This window comes from Dermochelys coriacea, chromosome 11 (assembly GCF_009764565.3).
Source record: "Dermochelys coriacea isolate rDerCor1 chromosome 11, rDerCor1.pri.v4, whole genome shotgun sequence".
Classification (NCBI taxonomy): Eukaryota; Metazoa; Chordata; order Testudines; family Dermochelyidae; genus Dermochelys; species Dermochelys coriacea.
In genome coordinates, this window is record NC_050078.2 from 48,456,912 (window position 1) to 48,471,925 (window position 15,014).

The window sequence follows — 15,014 nt, forward strand, 5'->3', positions numbered from 1 at the left end:
CCAAGCAAATCAAAATGCCAGTTTTATTGTGGCAATGGAGTTCTGAGGATACAGAGGCAGAGTGCAGGGATTTTCATGCCATATGTGAAGTCACCCCACACCTCTAGGCTCATTCCATGAAGTCCACTGAACAGCCATTGCATAATAGTAGGGCTGGTTGAACATTTTCCTTCTAAACTTTGACTAAACAATTTTTTCATTAAAAGTGTCTGCTTTCCAAAGAATATTTACATTTTTCCTGAAAACCAAAATATTTTGACTTGAAAATACTGCCACAGTGCCTCATGGGAGCTGTAGTCGGTTGTCTCATGTCCCCCTATTCTTCTATGGGCTGGATTTAATTCTCCTATATTGCACCAGCCAGAGAGCCCAAGCTATAGAGGAGAAAGGGAGCATCGACTAAACTACAACTCCCAAGAGGCACCAGTGGCAGTTCCAAATTAAAATATTTTGATTTTTTCAGCAGAAATGTTTTGGTATTCAAATTTCCACCCAAACACAAACTCTGGAGGGAGGGGAGGCATTTTTAAACCAACTCTACTAGTACTGAAATCTGCTATCTTGACACATAAGGAAGGCTTTATATCTAGAATTATAGTCAGGACATTTTTGACCATGTTTCCATTGAAAAATGCTAACTGGTTAAAACCAAAACTGCTCAGCTTCAGACTTAACTAATCTCAACTCACCCCAAAAAAAAAAATTGGGGGGGAGCTTTGAAATAGTGTAAACATTTCATTTTGACAATTTCAAAACGGAAAATTCTAGTTTTTCCAAATTCAAATGGATTTTTCACTTTGAAATGTATGCTAATTAACCTAAAAAAGAAGATAAGGATTGAAATCAACATATAGACCCAAAGGGAAGCTTCCCCTCGCATCTCCTAGATATTTTGAGATTTCCACTTTGTCCTAATTTTAGCCAAATATTCAAGGGATGACTCAACTGTTTCCTGCCCAGCTCTATTTGCATCCCATTGCTAATCTGCTGTGACATCCAGTCCTCATCTGCAGTGTTGCATTTCATTTAAAAGATACAAAAACCTGTGTTTGCACAGTATCTAGCACAATTGCGCTCTAAGCTTGACCTTTGGTTACTAATGAAAACATTATTAGGAACACTTTTGAAATTTTCTATCTTCACTGCTTTATTTGCATTTAAATTCAGTAATGTTTAACTACCTAAACTCTGGTGGTGTTTCCTGTGGATGAACAGCAACCACGAGATACTGTATATGGGTGTCCTGGGAAAAGAAATTCAGTACTTCCAACTAAAAATACAGTAACAGTTTGCATCATAAGTGTTTTATTTTCTGTACACCAGAGCTCAGAAGCTTGGTATTCTACTTACATCATTATAACTTTTAAAAAATGATAATTTCAAATTGTTGGCACTGACTGAAAAATTCTATTAAAGGAAGAAAATGAAGGGTGGTTGTTTTTTGCGCTGGCATACACTGTGGACAATAATAAATCACGGATTTTAAACTTTCATTTGATGCAAAAGTCAGGATAAGGTCTCTGACAACTATCATTCTTTTATTAAACATATTTTACTGAGCATTAAACACTGCTGTTTATGTAGGCACAGAAATAAGAATAACACCACAAAATCAAAATGATAAAGTGCAGACCTATACTGAGAAGCAGGCCTGGTAAGTCAGTCTACTCCTACGACGTGGGGGAGGGTGGGAAGGAACTGCCATTACGAGAGCAAGTATACCGTAAATTATGTTGTGAGTTAATAGAACTATACAATGTTTCCCACAAGGATTAAAGCATTTAAATCCCATGTGTTTTTGTTGTGATAGATATAAGTTAGACTTAGACTTATACAGTGGCTTATTTAAGAGTAAGCAAATTGAAGGATTGTGCTGATTAGAACACAACTTTTAACATGAGTCTCTTCCTTAATGCTGATTAGATATTTTTTGTTAGATAACTGCAGAGCTAAATATTTAAACTGGTTTTCAATCAGTCAAAATTTTCCCTTATCATTTTGCTGCCGCTAACACTGAGAACAATTTATTTTGCTCTTCAGTGTCTTTCCAGAAGTGCCATATAATTCTTAACTTGTGTATAAATATGGCCATTATATTTGACTAAAACTTCTACATTAAAATAACCCAGTTGCTGCAGCCATGATCAAGCATGTGAGAAAAAGGGACAGGAGCAGAAAAGCTAGGTTAAAGTCCCACCCCCCCCCCCTTTTTTTTTTTTTTTTTTTTTTTGAAAGGTCCTGGTCTGGCCAGATCCCATTCCTATGTTGAAGTCTTTCTCTAAGCAACATGGCCCCACTGATAAAAACCACCAATATCTCTTAACTTCAGTAAATGTGTCCTCCTATTTTTATCTCATAAGGGCAGTTTTCTGCAGTTATTACTGAGATAAAATATATTTTGTCAGGGTTTACACCCCCCCCTAAAAAGGCATAAAATGAGGGAAAATAACTAATTAGCTACAACATGTTTTTTTTAGTAAACAATATAATATAACGTGCAATAGTGCAATTTCTCCCTTGCTGCTTCAACAATGCAAGTCTTAATATATAGTCCATTGATTTATACATAGCTTTTCACATTTAGTTGCGTGTTTGTCGTGGATTACTGTTCTTGCCAGACTTTTGAGCAGAATCACTTTGTCCAGGCTCATTTTTGCCCTTTCCAGGGTGACGGAGTTTCTGATCCCAACGCTGTACAATGTAAGCAAACAAAACTGTTAAATTTTTTCTTCCATTTATTAAAGCTACAACTGCATGTGTTTCAAAATACCTTAAACTCAGATATTTTTACAAAACTAGTTCACAAATTACACTCAAATGTGCAAAGCAATATTTCTAAAAGTTGCTGTTACTCCCACCAGAAGAGAAAATGCCAGAGACTTTATAAAATAATCGTGAATGTATGACTTACAGATTGAGCAGAAGTAAGAGTTCTGCCCCAGAGTGCAGAGCATAGTGACAGGAATGTGGCTATCTAAATGTGTAACTAAATATTATAGTAACAAATTACAGGGTAAAGCAGGTCCTTGTTCTCATGATCTAGTGACCATATTTCTTAAATTTCTTTAACTGTTTTTTGGTAGGGATCAGGCTCAAACACTAGCTACTTACTAAGGCCATGATTCTGCAAGATTTGCACAAATCTGTTTGCTTCAACAGGGTTCTGTGTGGGGGCAGCAGTCAACCTACACGACTCAGCCTGGAGGATGAGGATCCAATCCTAAGAGGTGTTGAGCCCTCTCAACTCTCAGTGAAATAGCTGGAAGTTGAGGGCACTCAGCACCTCACAGGATCATGCCTTCAAATGCATAGCATGTTTACACAGTCAGGGGATGAGTGACATTACACACACATAGACCTAAGTTTTGAATGCCAGGGTAGATGATGGTCAAAACACAGACTGAAAAAAGTTTTTACCAAAATGAATGATTTAAAATGTTAATGCATTTTTCTTTCAATTAAAACAGGCTTGGTTGTTGCCCCCCACCCCCGCCCCAAGATTGGAACTAAACATTCCCCTCCACATGCTTGCAACCCAACCATTGCAGTGCTGGGAATCAGAAAGTGACTATAAACAGTACTAAAACTGTGTCAATGTCAAAGCTGAAAGAAATACAAGTAGCAATCAAACACCACTATGAAAAGCACATTAGATTTTAATAGCCTATCTTTAACTTTACTTATGCAACCAGCTTCATCAAACTCAAAGCCAAGCCAAGAACAAAAGTATGCATGTAATTTATTTGCGTGGTTATTGTCCTCTAGTCTTACTAGAAACATGAGGTAAGGAACTTTTTCAGTTCTTAGGGGTTTATTAAACTAGTATGTGTTTTTGGTTGTTTTGTTTTTAAAAACTTGACAGTGCCCTTTTAAGCAAGAACTGTTGGCTGCCTAAGAGATCATATTAACATCATGAAAATGAATGATCAGACACCATGCTACAATGACAAGCAGAAATGTGGCTTACGCTTTATTTAATTTATTTTAAATGTAAGTAAAGCCAACTGTGGTCCTTTTTAGAAAACCAGGATAGAAAAACAGTCAAGTGATCCATAGAGCAGAGCTGGCACAAGGGAACTGTGTGTGGTGTAATAGACGGTAATGAAATACCAGGGCTGTAACAGTCGCCGGTAACTGAAGTTACACTAGTATCGGGAAACCAGAACTAAAGAGGTACCAGAGAACAACATGAATTATCACATTCCGTGGCACTGGCGTTGAGGAGGATCTACCACATAAGATAGGTCACCCAGTCTAATAGAAGAACATGGATGACAGCTAGACATAGAAGAATTTCAATTTGTATTAAAAAAAAAAAAGATTTTCTCTGCAATGATCACTAAAACTTGAAGAAAATGAGGGGAAAGAGACAGACACACACATGCAAAAAGATGAGGGGAACCTTATTTATGACAAATCAACACGTTGGAGAAATGTTTTTAAAATAAATGCTTTTCATGTAAAGTGATGTTCTTTGAAATGCTGCCAAGGCCACTAAAACCATTTGAGGTCTGATAGGTGTCAGATACGTAAAATAAAGCTTAGGGGCCAAAGGCTGTGTGGATGTCTAGCTTACCCAATCAATCATTCCAGGAATTACAAGATATTAGGGTGGAACATATATCCTTTTTGTGTCTGCTCCACTTCCTCCCTACTTCTCTATTTTCTTTCAGATAGGAACTCCTGCACTTGTATTCCTCCCATGTTCTTTTCCTCCCTCGCATATGTCGAATGCTTCCTTAGATGAAGAGCGAACTCTCGGAGCGAGACCAATTCTGCACTACTTAGAACTGTATTTAAACATTTGAGATGCACAAGTTTGTAAATGAGGTAATAAGGCTTGTGAAACTACGGTCTGCCCTTGACTGTGTGTAGACGATTCCCACTGAACTGAATAAAAGCTGCATGTATGCACCTAAATGCAGAATTTGGCTGTAGAGCTTAATCCAGCTCCTGCTGATTGAAATAAATGGTTTTAATCGCTGCTGAACTTGTATAAATCTGGATTAACTACATTGATTTCAATTACTCCAGATTTACCCTTGTGTAATGGAATCAGAATCTGACACGTTAACTTTCATGGGTGTAGAATTGGGCCTCATGTATTTCCTCTCTTTTTTTCTTAAAGGTGAGATACAAACACAGTTTTCAATGTTAATTGTTACTAAGATCATGAAACATTGTCTTACCTTTACTTTTTTACCAAGACGATCCTTCCATTTCTCAGCTATGGAGCCTTCTACCAAGAGTAACCTACACATTTCAGATAAGCCAATTATTTTATTATCAAGGAATGTGTATGCTGTACATAGCAATATACACAAAGCTAACGGGATCTGCTAAAGGAGAAAAGAGAGAGAGAGAACCTCATGGCATTCAGCAGTGACAAGTCCAAAAGTCAAAAGCATTGCTCATGAGTTCTGAAGAAAATTCTGCCCGATTTTCTTCAGGGGGAACAATGGTGGCTTCAAAATGAGGTCTCATGGGTGGACAAATAGAGCAGGGAAAGTAATTCTCTAAAGAACACTAAAGAATAAATTACCTGGAGCGTTCCTCATCTTCGTAGCCCATTATTATGTATTCTTCATTGGCACTGAGCGGTGGGCATAGACAGCCAGAGTTTGTGTAAAGGTTAACAGTGTCCTTAGGAATATTCACCAAGGAAGATTTTAGTATCTCCTTTACTTCAACTACTGCGGTGACATCATGACATTTAGTCTTCACCTCCTTCACTTTAGCCCGAATGACTGGGGGAAAAATACAGAGTATAGTTAACAGCAGCAAATAATGTAGGTCACGCCCATGCCATCCTTTGTGAGCTGGGGGATTAGTCTTTTGTGTGCTCCTTTATCAAAAGCTCAACTGAACTCCACCTAGATTTTGCCCAGAGATTGCCTTCTTCCCCCTATTTCTTCACTTCCTCTTCTACCAAGAGTAATGTACATTTCAAGTAGGCAAGATATATAATAGCAATGTAGGTGCTCTGTGCAGGGAATAATTTAGCAATAGGTCTTTCACCTTACTTTCTCTGGGATATATTTTTTTTGTTTTTTTAATTTTATTCCCCTCTGTGTTTTAAATGTGTAGTTCATATTTCATATTATTTCTTCCTTGTTCATTCATCTTATTTAGGTCCAGTACAGACTCTTAATTTGTCATCCACAGCCTTTCACAAAATGGAAAATATACTTGAAAGCTTTATTGTATCATTATCCCTATTGGATGACAGGGCCTTCCCTTTTCTCTTCTTCCTCCAGTGACCCAGCACCAATCTGCTCTGTTTTCCATGAACTCCAATGCTCCTGATCTTGACCTGATGACCTGTCTAATTGTTTCTTCTCTGATCCTATTACTCTCCCATGAACTGCATACTAGGGAAAGTTGCCTTCCCAGGGCAGCAATTTTTTCAGGTCTCTCATAGTGACCAATGAGCTGACACCACATGCAAATCCAGAGGTCATATTCAAGGGAGTACTACATCTTGCACTGTTTTCAAATCATAGGATCTTCCTCCATTTTACATCCAAATTCCTCAGATTCTTAATCTCTTATAACTAGTGCAAAAAAAAAAGGCAAAATGGAAGAGATGTAATGAAAAAGAGAAAATCCATTAACCCATCCTCACTCCCTTCCCCCCCCCACACACACAGTCGTGCTCAGCATTGTCTCAGCTAAGTTAAACACAACTGTTCAACAGCTCACAGGTGTTATACAGAAGAAAAATTTTACCCAAACTAATCCACTTTCTTAAAAACTTGAGACTTTACCACAAAAGCCTACTTTGCTTTAGCACTCTTTCTAATGTGTTTCCAGAGGTCTTTACATTTTAAAGAAAGAGAGGAATGGTATAACAGAATATAAAGAGAGTCTGTGGTAAGTCACCTTAATTCTCTCCAAAACAGTCCCCAAATTTGTTTAGCCTAACCAAAAGAAGGCTGAGGGGAGATATGATTGCTCTCTCTAAATATATCAGAGGGATAAATACCAGGGAGGGAGAGGAATTATTTAAGCTCAGCACCAATGTGGACACAAGAACAAATGGATATAAACTGGCCATCAGGAAGTTTAGACTTGAAATTAGACAAACGTTTCTATCCATCAGAGGAGTGAAGTTTTGGAATAGCCTTCCAAGGGAAGCAGTGGGGGCAAAAGACCTATTTGGCTTCAAGATTAAACTTGATAAGTTTATGGAGGAGATGGTATGATGGGATAACATGATTTTGGCAATTAATTGATCTTTAACTATTCATGGTAAATAGGCCCAATGGCCTGTGATGGGATGTTACATGGGGTGGGATCTGAGTTACTACAGAGAATTCTTTCCTGGGTATCTGGCTGATGAATCTTGATCTTGCCCACATGCACAGGGTTCAGCTGGTTGCCATATTTGGGGTCGGGAAGTAATTTTCCTGAAGGGCAGATTGGAAGAGGCCCTGGGGGGGTTTTCGCCTTCCTCTGCAGCATGGGGCCCGGGTCACTTGCTGGAGGATTCTCTGCTCCTTGAAGTCTTTAAACCATGATTTGGGGACTTCAATAGCTCAGACATAGGTGAGAAGTTTATTGCAGGAGTGGGTGGGTGAGATTCTGTGGCCTGCATTGTGCTGGAGGTCAGACTAGATGACCATAATGGTCCCTTCTGACCTTAATATCTATGAGTCTATAGCTGTAGCACGCTCAGTGAATCTCTGCCATAGGCAGGTGCAGTATCCACTGGAGAATACTCACACCACGAACACTGCCCACACACACCAACCACCCCTACATATAAAACAGCTAACTGAGGCAGAAAATCATAACCTTGCTGCTTTTCACTGAATATGAGAGTTCATTAATATCATTTAGTAGGATGTATTTTATTACAGACTTAGTGGATACCATTTGTATACATATGTACTTAAAAACCTTGGTTTAATAATAAAATTGTCTTCACTATGTCCTGGTCACGTAAACCCTTTTTCATGACTTCAGTGAAACTAATAGTAGCTACTCCCCTGAGTAAGAGGTTGCAGGTCAACATGTTAAGACCTCAAGGGCCCAATTCTGCATTTCTGACTCCTATATGTAATCCTTATCTATGCAAGAAATCTTGTTGACTTCATCAGATTTCAGAGTAGCAGCCGTGTTAGTCTGTATTTGCAAAAAGAAAAGGAGTACTTGTGGCATCTTAGAGACTAACAAATTTATTTGAGCATAAGCTTTCGTGAGCTACAGCTCACTTCATCGGATGCATCAAATAAATTTGTTAGTCTCTAAGGTGCCACAAGTACTCCTTTTCTTTCATCAGGTTTACTTGTGTAAGAAAGACTTGTCTGAATAAAGGCTGCAGAATTGGCCCAGGGGATGTCCAAAGAATAGGGAAATCTGGACAGCTCAGGACATAGTCACACAGGTGTTACTGACAGCATAACTTGGCAGGACGGAGCCTCATTACTGGCAATGATGCAGGAGAAGGAAAGAATCTAACTTCAGTGTCAGATCCTAGGATGAGTTTGCGGGGATGATAGTAAAAACATCTTTTCGTTTGTAAACTGAGCAAATCTGAGCTAGAAATCAGAGATAGATCAAAGATAGAATCCCACAATGTCATTTTTATCCCGTCACTTTTAAGACTAGAAAAACTTTTCAATGCATAAACACCTAGTATTGTCCTGGAGCCAATGAAGTGGCAGATCTCATACCGACTGGGATTTAGGGTGAAACACAGCAACATTATACAATGAAGCACACTGGGCTTGTATGTTAATGTTTAAATATTGTTTAAAAAAAAAACTGTTCACAGAACATTTTAATCTCAAAAGCTACAAATATAATGATGTCCTATTAAAATACTAACCCACCCTTGCCTCATCCTTCCATGAGTGAATCAAGTTTTGAACTTAGAAATTTTTTTTACTTCAAGTTGTCTTTTTGTAGTTACTGCTAACGAATTAACTCAATACAATCAATCTGACCAGCTTTCCTAGTGCAAATGAGTGTGAACTGATGACACGCTTAGGCCATAGCCCCTTGTTGTGGAATTTTTTCCTGTCGCATTACTAAATTTAGAGTTCCTGGAAAAACTTAATGTATTCCTTTAAAGGTTTGATATCTAGCCATGCAGCTGTCCTTACCATAGTTATAATTGTTCCGAAGATAGGTCTTCTGGGTAGCTTTAATAGGTTTGCATTTGCAACGCTCTGCAAAACAGAAAACCTTTGCTTTAGAAGAACAAGGCACTGACTCAAAGACAAACTCTCCCATCCCCCCAAAATTGCCTTTAAAAACACTGAAACAGAGATTGATAGCAATCAGATGGCAAAAATTAATTTATTTATATATTCAGGTTCTGTTAAAAACATAGGGTATTATTAAACTCCTCTGCACAAAAACACAGTGAAATTGAGCATCCCATTGCTGATTTAAGGATATTTATAAAAAGATCAGAGTGTCCTGCAGGAAATTCTGATGTTTTAATGTTTGTTTTCATCCCAAATCTGAACAAGTAGTTGAAATAGCAACATTCTTAGGAAAGAAAATATTAAAAAAATTGGAAATGGCAAAATGTTTTGTTTTGAGCCTGTTCAATGTTAAACAGTATTTTCCTATTGTGGCACATTGCCTCATGGAAACTGTAGTTCAGGAGTCAGATGGCCACATTCTCCCCTATGGACCAGACTCCCTGGCCAAACTACATCTCCCATGATGCATCTGCAGTCATGGGATTTCCATGATGCGCCAGTCAGAAGGAAGACTGTATTGTATCATGGGAGATGATTTCTAGTGAGGGAGCCTAGCCCATAGGCGAGAACGGGGGCTGGAACTACAGCTCCCATGAGGCAATGCACCACACTAAGGAAATGCAATTTAATGTCGAACTGACTTGAAACTCTACATTTCAGCCAGTTCAACAAACCAACTCAAATAAGATATTTCGTTTTGATTTTCCCAACAGAAAACTTTTGCAGAAACTGCATTTCCCATCAAGAAATAATTTTGACGGAAAATTCCCAACCAGCTATCAATCACAGACTAAATTCTGCTTTCAGTTGTACTACATCAAACCCAGAATAACTGCACCAGCAAAACGGAGGGCAGGCTGTAGACTCCCTATGGCAGCTTTCTATAGAAGAGTATGAGTGTGAAAACACAAGCACAGCAAGCACATTTGTTACAGGGACATAATACCTTTAAACCCAGGGCCTGATGGGATTTGTAGTCTCCAGACCAGGCACATCATTAACAAATGTCAGGTGACTTAGTGTCATTCCTAGTGGCTACTGTGTAAAGGAATTGCTTCTGGCACAGTCTTGTGAAGGTTGGTTCTGTGGCCATATGAGATGAGGCCTAGAAGATATCCAGGAAGGCTACCCGGGGAATAGTCAGTCTTCTCACCTACCATCTTGCTGAAAGGTCTTGTCTGGATGTTGCAAGTGTCTTGTATTATGTTGATCCTGGTTTGGAATCTCCTTTAAGTTAATAAAGCCAGCACTGAAGAAATGACCTTGGACTGAACTATCAATTGGTCTTTATTTTACCTTCCTTAGTTGACACATCTGCCCATTCACTGGCCTACACACTCTACAAAGGATTGAACTAGGATCCAGCCGGAGATTTTGACTAGTGCTCAGACAATTCTAATCACTGAAATTTTTGCATTTGATCTTTTTATTCTAACATGTACTAAAAAAAATCCTCTCAATAGGTGCCCTAAAGAAATACATGGCTAAAATATAATCAATCTTCCTGCCCATCCCACGCCAGAAAGGCAAAACAAAGAGTAAATTAAGGTGCTGATCCGGCAAATCTTACTCATATGGATCAGACAGACATGACATTTTGTATGTATATACTATAAATATTGATATGAACAAGATAATCAGCTTTGTTTGGATACTCTTCCATTTATAATCTGTGTTTTAATTGTCTCAATATGATCATGATACCTAATGTGAGTTTTTGACACTGACTTTTGTGAGAGCAGTTCCTATGTTTCTACTTCATTCAAGGAAAGAATAAAGGAAGGCTTTTGTAAGTAAATTAACACTTGAAAATTGCATGAATTATAATAAATAATTGTGGAGTACTAACTATAACAAATAACTGCCCTATGCACTATTGGCTTGGGATGGAAGATGTGAGGAGAAATTTTTTTTGGCCAGAACCCGGGGAAGGGCTCTTTGTAATCACTCCCCTCTCTAGATAACCAGCACAGAAGATGGTATAATTCAGCTCATAGAGAATATGCAGAACCCTGTGTACAATAATGAATATGTGGCCACATAATTGCCCTTCTATCTGAATTTTCTACACAACTGTGCTCTAGAATCTAAGCTTTCATTAACACAGTGAGGTTACTAGCCCTTCCAGTTGCAAAGATAATTCAAAATATAAATCCATGCAGCGGTGTCTGCATGAGGTTGCAGACAGCTGGAAACAATAATACAAGTGGGTACACTTCATTCATTTCAAATAGGTTGCTAACTCAGTCTGGAGCCTTTACTCATAATGTTGCTACTGAAGAGTTAACTATTGATCATTTTAACAGAAAAAAATCATGCTACTTCATTATTTTGGATGTAATGGAAGTTATTGAGACTTGGTAGAGTGGAGCAGTGGATTGCGGTTGGCATTTGCTGGGGTAAGCAAGAGAAATTTAACCCTTCCCCACAAATTACAGTACTGTCTAGAGCCATACTCAGAGCCAGCTCCCTGCTGGGACCTCCCATCCAGCCTCTTCTCTGCTGTGCCCAATAGAGCATTTCCCCCATTATGTTTGCTATGCACACGACATTCTACTTCTATTCAGAAATACATAAAGAACATCTTATAAAGTAACAATTGCATCAGTACTCTTACTAGAAACATCATGTTCCAGAAATAGGCATATCCTGTTAGTGATCTGTTTTGCTGTCCTAGCTGAAGCAGCACATAATTCAGAGCAGATTAGTAGTCAAATTAGGAACAGAACCCAGGTGCCTTGACTCTCACACTCATGCTTTAAACATCTGGCACTGCCTCCCAAGTCAGGTATGCATGCTTGAATATTAAAAACAGTAAAACCCAACACAGCTGATTTATATACACTGAAGATCTAAAACAGTGCCCATTTCAGATATTTCAGTATAATCTGAAAAGAACAATTCAAAAATATAAACTTGTATTTTTGTGCTTTGAAAAAATTAGGAAGTTATTGTGTTATTTATTGGGGTTCTCAGTTTATCATTTACTTTGGCTTCAATGTATCCTTATAGTTAAAAATAGAAAACAGTGTATACAGGAAAAAAGTACATTTCAAAGCAAGAGAATAATGTTTCTCTTGAATTTGAAAATACATTCTCAGAAATCTATCTATCTATCTATATATACGTAGAGAGAGAGAGAGAATATGCTACAGAGATGAGCTTTTCTATATGACTGTTTTAAAATAATAAGGCAGAAAAGGGAAGTAATTTTTGTCTTTCAATAAGCCTATGTGAATTCATATAAATTTAAGCCAAATTACAGCTCATTTTGTAAACTGCCTCAAAACAGGTGCTCATAAAGGGGCCAGTTCTGTAACCCTTACTCATGCTAGTTTCACATTTCAAATCCAAACAGAGTCAGACCTGTATCCAGGAGAGTTACCTTAACAACACACAATGTCAATCCCTTAAAATTCCCCTTCTCCGCAGAACTTTATTCCACCATACTAGCAAAACACAAAATGATTGAAATTGACAGCAATGTTACCTATAGGTTAACACTCCTAAAACAATAAATCTCAGAAACTGCTTTAATCCAAGGAAAATATTTTACTGTAATTGTCCTAGAATATAATCAATGGGCTTCTCCCTGATCCCACTGAATGATACTATCTAATAATACTTATCAGCACTTCCAATTTGTAGATTTCAGAGAGCTTTACAAAAGGGGATCCATTAGTATTCTCTTTAGAAATTGAGATGCTGAGGCACAGAGAAGTTAAGTGACTTGCTAGGCCAGTTATTAAGTCATCAGTTGAGTTCGAATGAGAACCCAGGTCTCCTGACTCCTATTATGGTGCCCTATCCCCTGGATCATGTTACATTCAGTGGGAAAATGGCGTGTGTGTGTGTACAAAAAGACTTGATTGCTTGCTTGCTTGATTGATTGGCTGACTCTTGCAGGGTTGAACCTATGTGAGGAACAGTCAAAGGCATGCATATACATACACGCACAAACCCCGGAGGAGAACTTAGTAGAATGATGCTATTGAAAGGCATAATGTCTCTTAGATTCTAGGAGAGCAAGGAGGGAAACGCCCCTTTCTACACATGTGTAACTGGAAAAGATAGAGAAAAAAAAAGTTTTTTTTCCCACCAAATGCATCCGATGAAGTGAGCTGTAGCTCACGAAAGCTTATGCTCTAATAAATTTGTTAGTCTCTAAGGTGCCACAAGTACTCCTTTTCTTTTTGCGAATACAGACTAACATGGCTGCTACTCTGAAACCTGGAAAAGATAGGTTTCAGAGTAGCAGCCATGTTAGTATGTATTTGCAAAAAGAAAAGGAGTACTTGTGGCACCTTAGAGACTAACAAATTTATTTGAGCATAAGCTTTCGTGAGTTGTAGCTCACTTCATCGGATGCATGCAGTGGAAAATACACTGGGGAGATTTTATATACACAGAGAACATGAAACAATGGGTGTTACCATACACACTGTAATGAGAGGGATCAAGTAAGGTGAGCTATTACCAGCAGGAGGGGGGAGGGGGGAAAAAAAACCTTTTGTAGTGATAATCAAGGTGGGCCATTTCCAGCAGTTGACAAGAACGTCTGAGGAACAGTAGGGGGGGAAATAAACATGGGGGAAACAGCTTTACTTTGTGTAATGACACATCCACTCTCAGTCTTTATTCAAGCCTAAGTTAATGGTGACCAGTTTGCAAATTAATTCCAATTCAGCAGTCTCTCCTTGGAGTCTGTTTCTGAAGTTTTTTTGCTGAAGAATTGCCACTTTTAGGTCTGTAATCGAGTGACCAGAGAGACTGAATTGTTCTCCGACTGGTTTTTGAATGTTATAATTCTTGACATCTGATTTGTGTCCATTTATTCTTTTACGTAGAGACTGTCCAGTTTGGTCAATGTAGATAATTATCCCCCTGGCACAGCCATCTTGTTGTGCAGGAATATGGGACGTGACCCAGCCCACACACTACCTAGCCATTCTCCTCTGGAGCTGCTAGAGCTACTGACAGTGCCCCTGCCTACCTTCCTTCTAACACCTAGAACACTGGGAACCAAATGGCAGCTAGACCCCTAACTCCACTGGGAATGCAATGAAACATTCAATTTTTAAGAAAAAAGTCAGTGGGAGTTAGGGGCCTATGTGCCATGTGTGCCTTTGAAAATGTTCCCCTACAAATATATAGGAGCTCTTAAAAATATATAAAATATGTTGCTCTCATAAAACCTGGTTGTGTTACTGATCAATATAAGTATTCAAAGCTGGCAAATGTTTCACTGAAATAATAATAAAATCTGGAGAAACTTCTAAGCAACTTTAAGAGCATCTTATGAAATAGACAAGAATGTAGTTTCTAGCCAAGGAAGGAAAAAAATTATTTATATGCAGAGTTGGAGGCAAGATTTGGCAATTGACTTTGCCAGGGATAAGAGCTGCTTGAAGTAGAGTTAACACACTGCCATTACTTACAGGCAACAATACAGACAACTATTTGCAATATCCTTTAAAAATCATACAGAATGTCCAGTCCTGAATTTTTTAACACACTTCATTGTAATACTACATACAAAGGGTCTATTTACAATGGTGAAAGGACAAAGGCTGTTTTACTGAACATATAAAAAAAAGAAATATTAAAAAATAATGCTCCTTTCTGGTGGGATTAAATTGTGTTTGTCAGTTGAAAAAAATGTGCTATATTGAGACTCAAAATGTGATTCTACACTAAAAAAAGTGTCTGTAAAAATATTCAGCTTATTCTTCAGAGCTGCTCCCTGGGTGTTTTCACAATCATATCTGCTTTCTTTAGTAATATATATATTTACTG

At 38.2% G+C, this 15,014-nt stretch overlaps 1 protein-coding gene across 2 annotated transcripts in view; it reads right to left on the bottom strand.

Annotated features, from left to right (window-relative positions):
* Positions 1 to 2,231: 2,231 nt before the first annotated feature.
* Positions 2,232 to 15,014, bottom strand: part of FRZB (frizzled related protein) — a 36,118-nt gene continuing 23,335 nt past the window's right edge. For both annotated transcript variants that reach the window (XM_038421763.2, XM_038421762.2), the window contains 4 exons: positions 9,111 to 9,176; positions 5,543 to 5,747; positions 5,190 to 5,253; positions 2,232 to 2,691 (listed from right to left, as the gene is read on the bottom strand). In XM_038421763.2, coding sequence (XP_038277691.1) covers positions 2,581 to 2,691; positions 5,190 to 5,253; positions 5,543 to 5,747; positions 9,111 to 9,176 — 446 coding nt within the window. In that variant the 3' untranslated portion in view covers positions 2,232 to 2,580. The remainder of the gene's footprint in view (positions 2,692 to 5,189; positions 5,254 to 5,542; positions 5,748 to 9,110; positions 9,177 to 15,014) is intronic.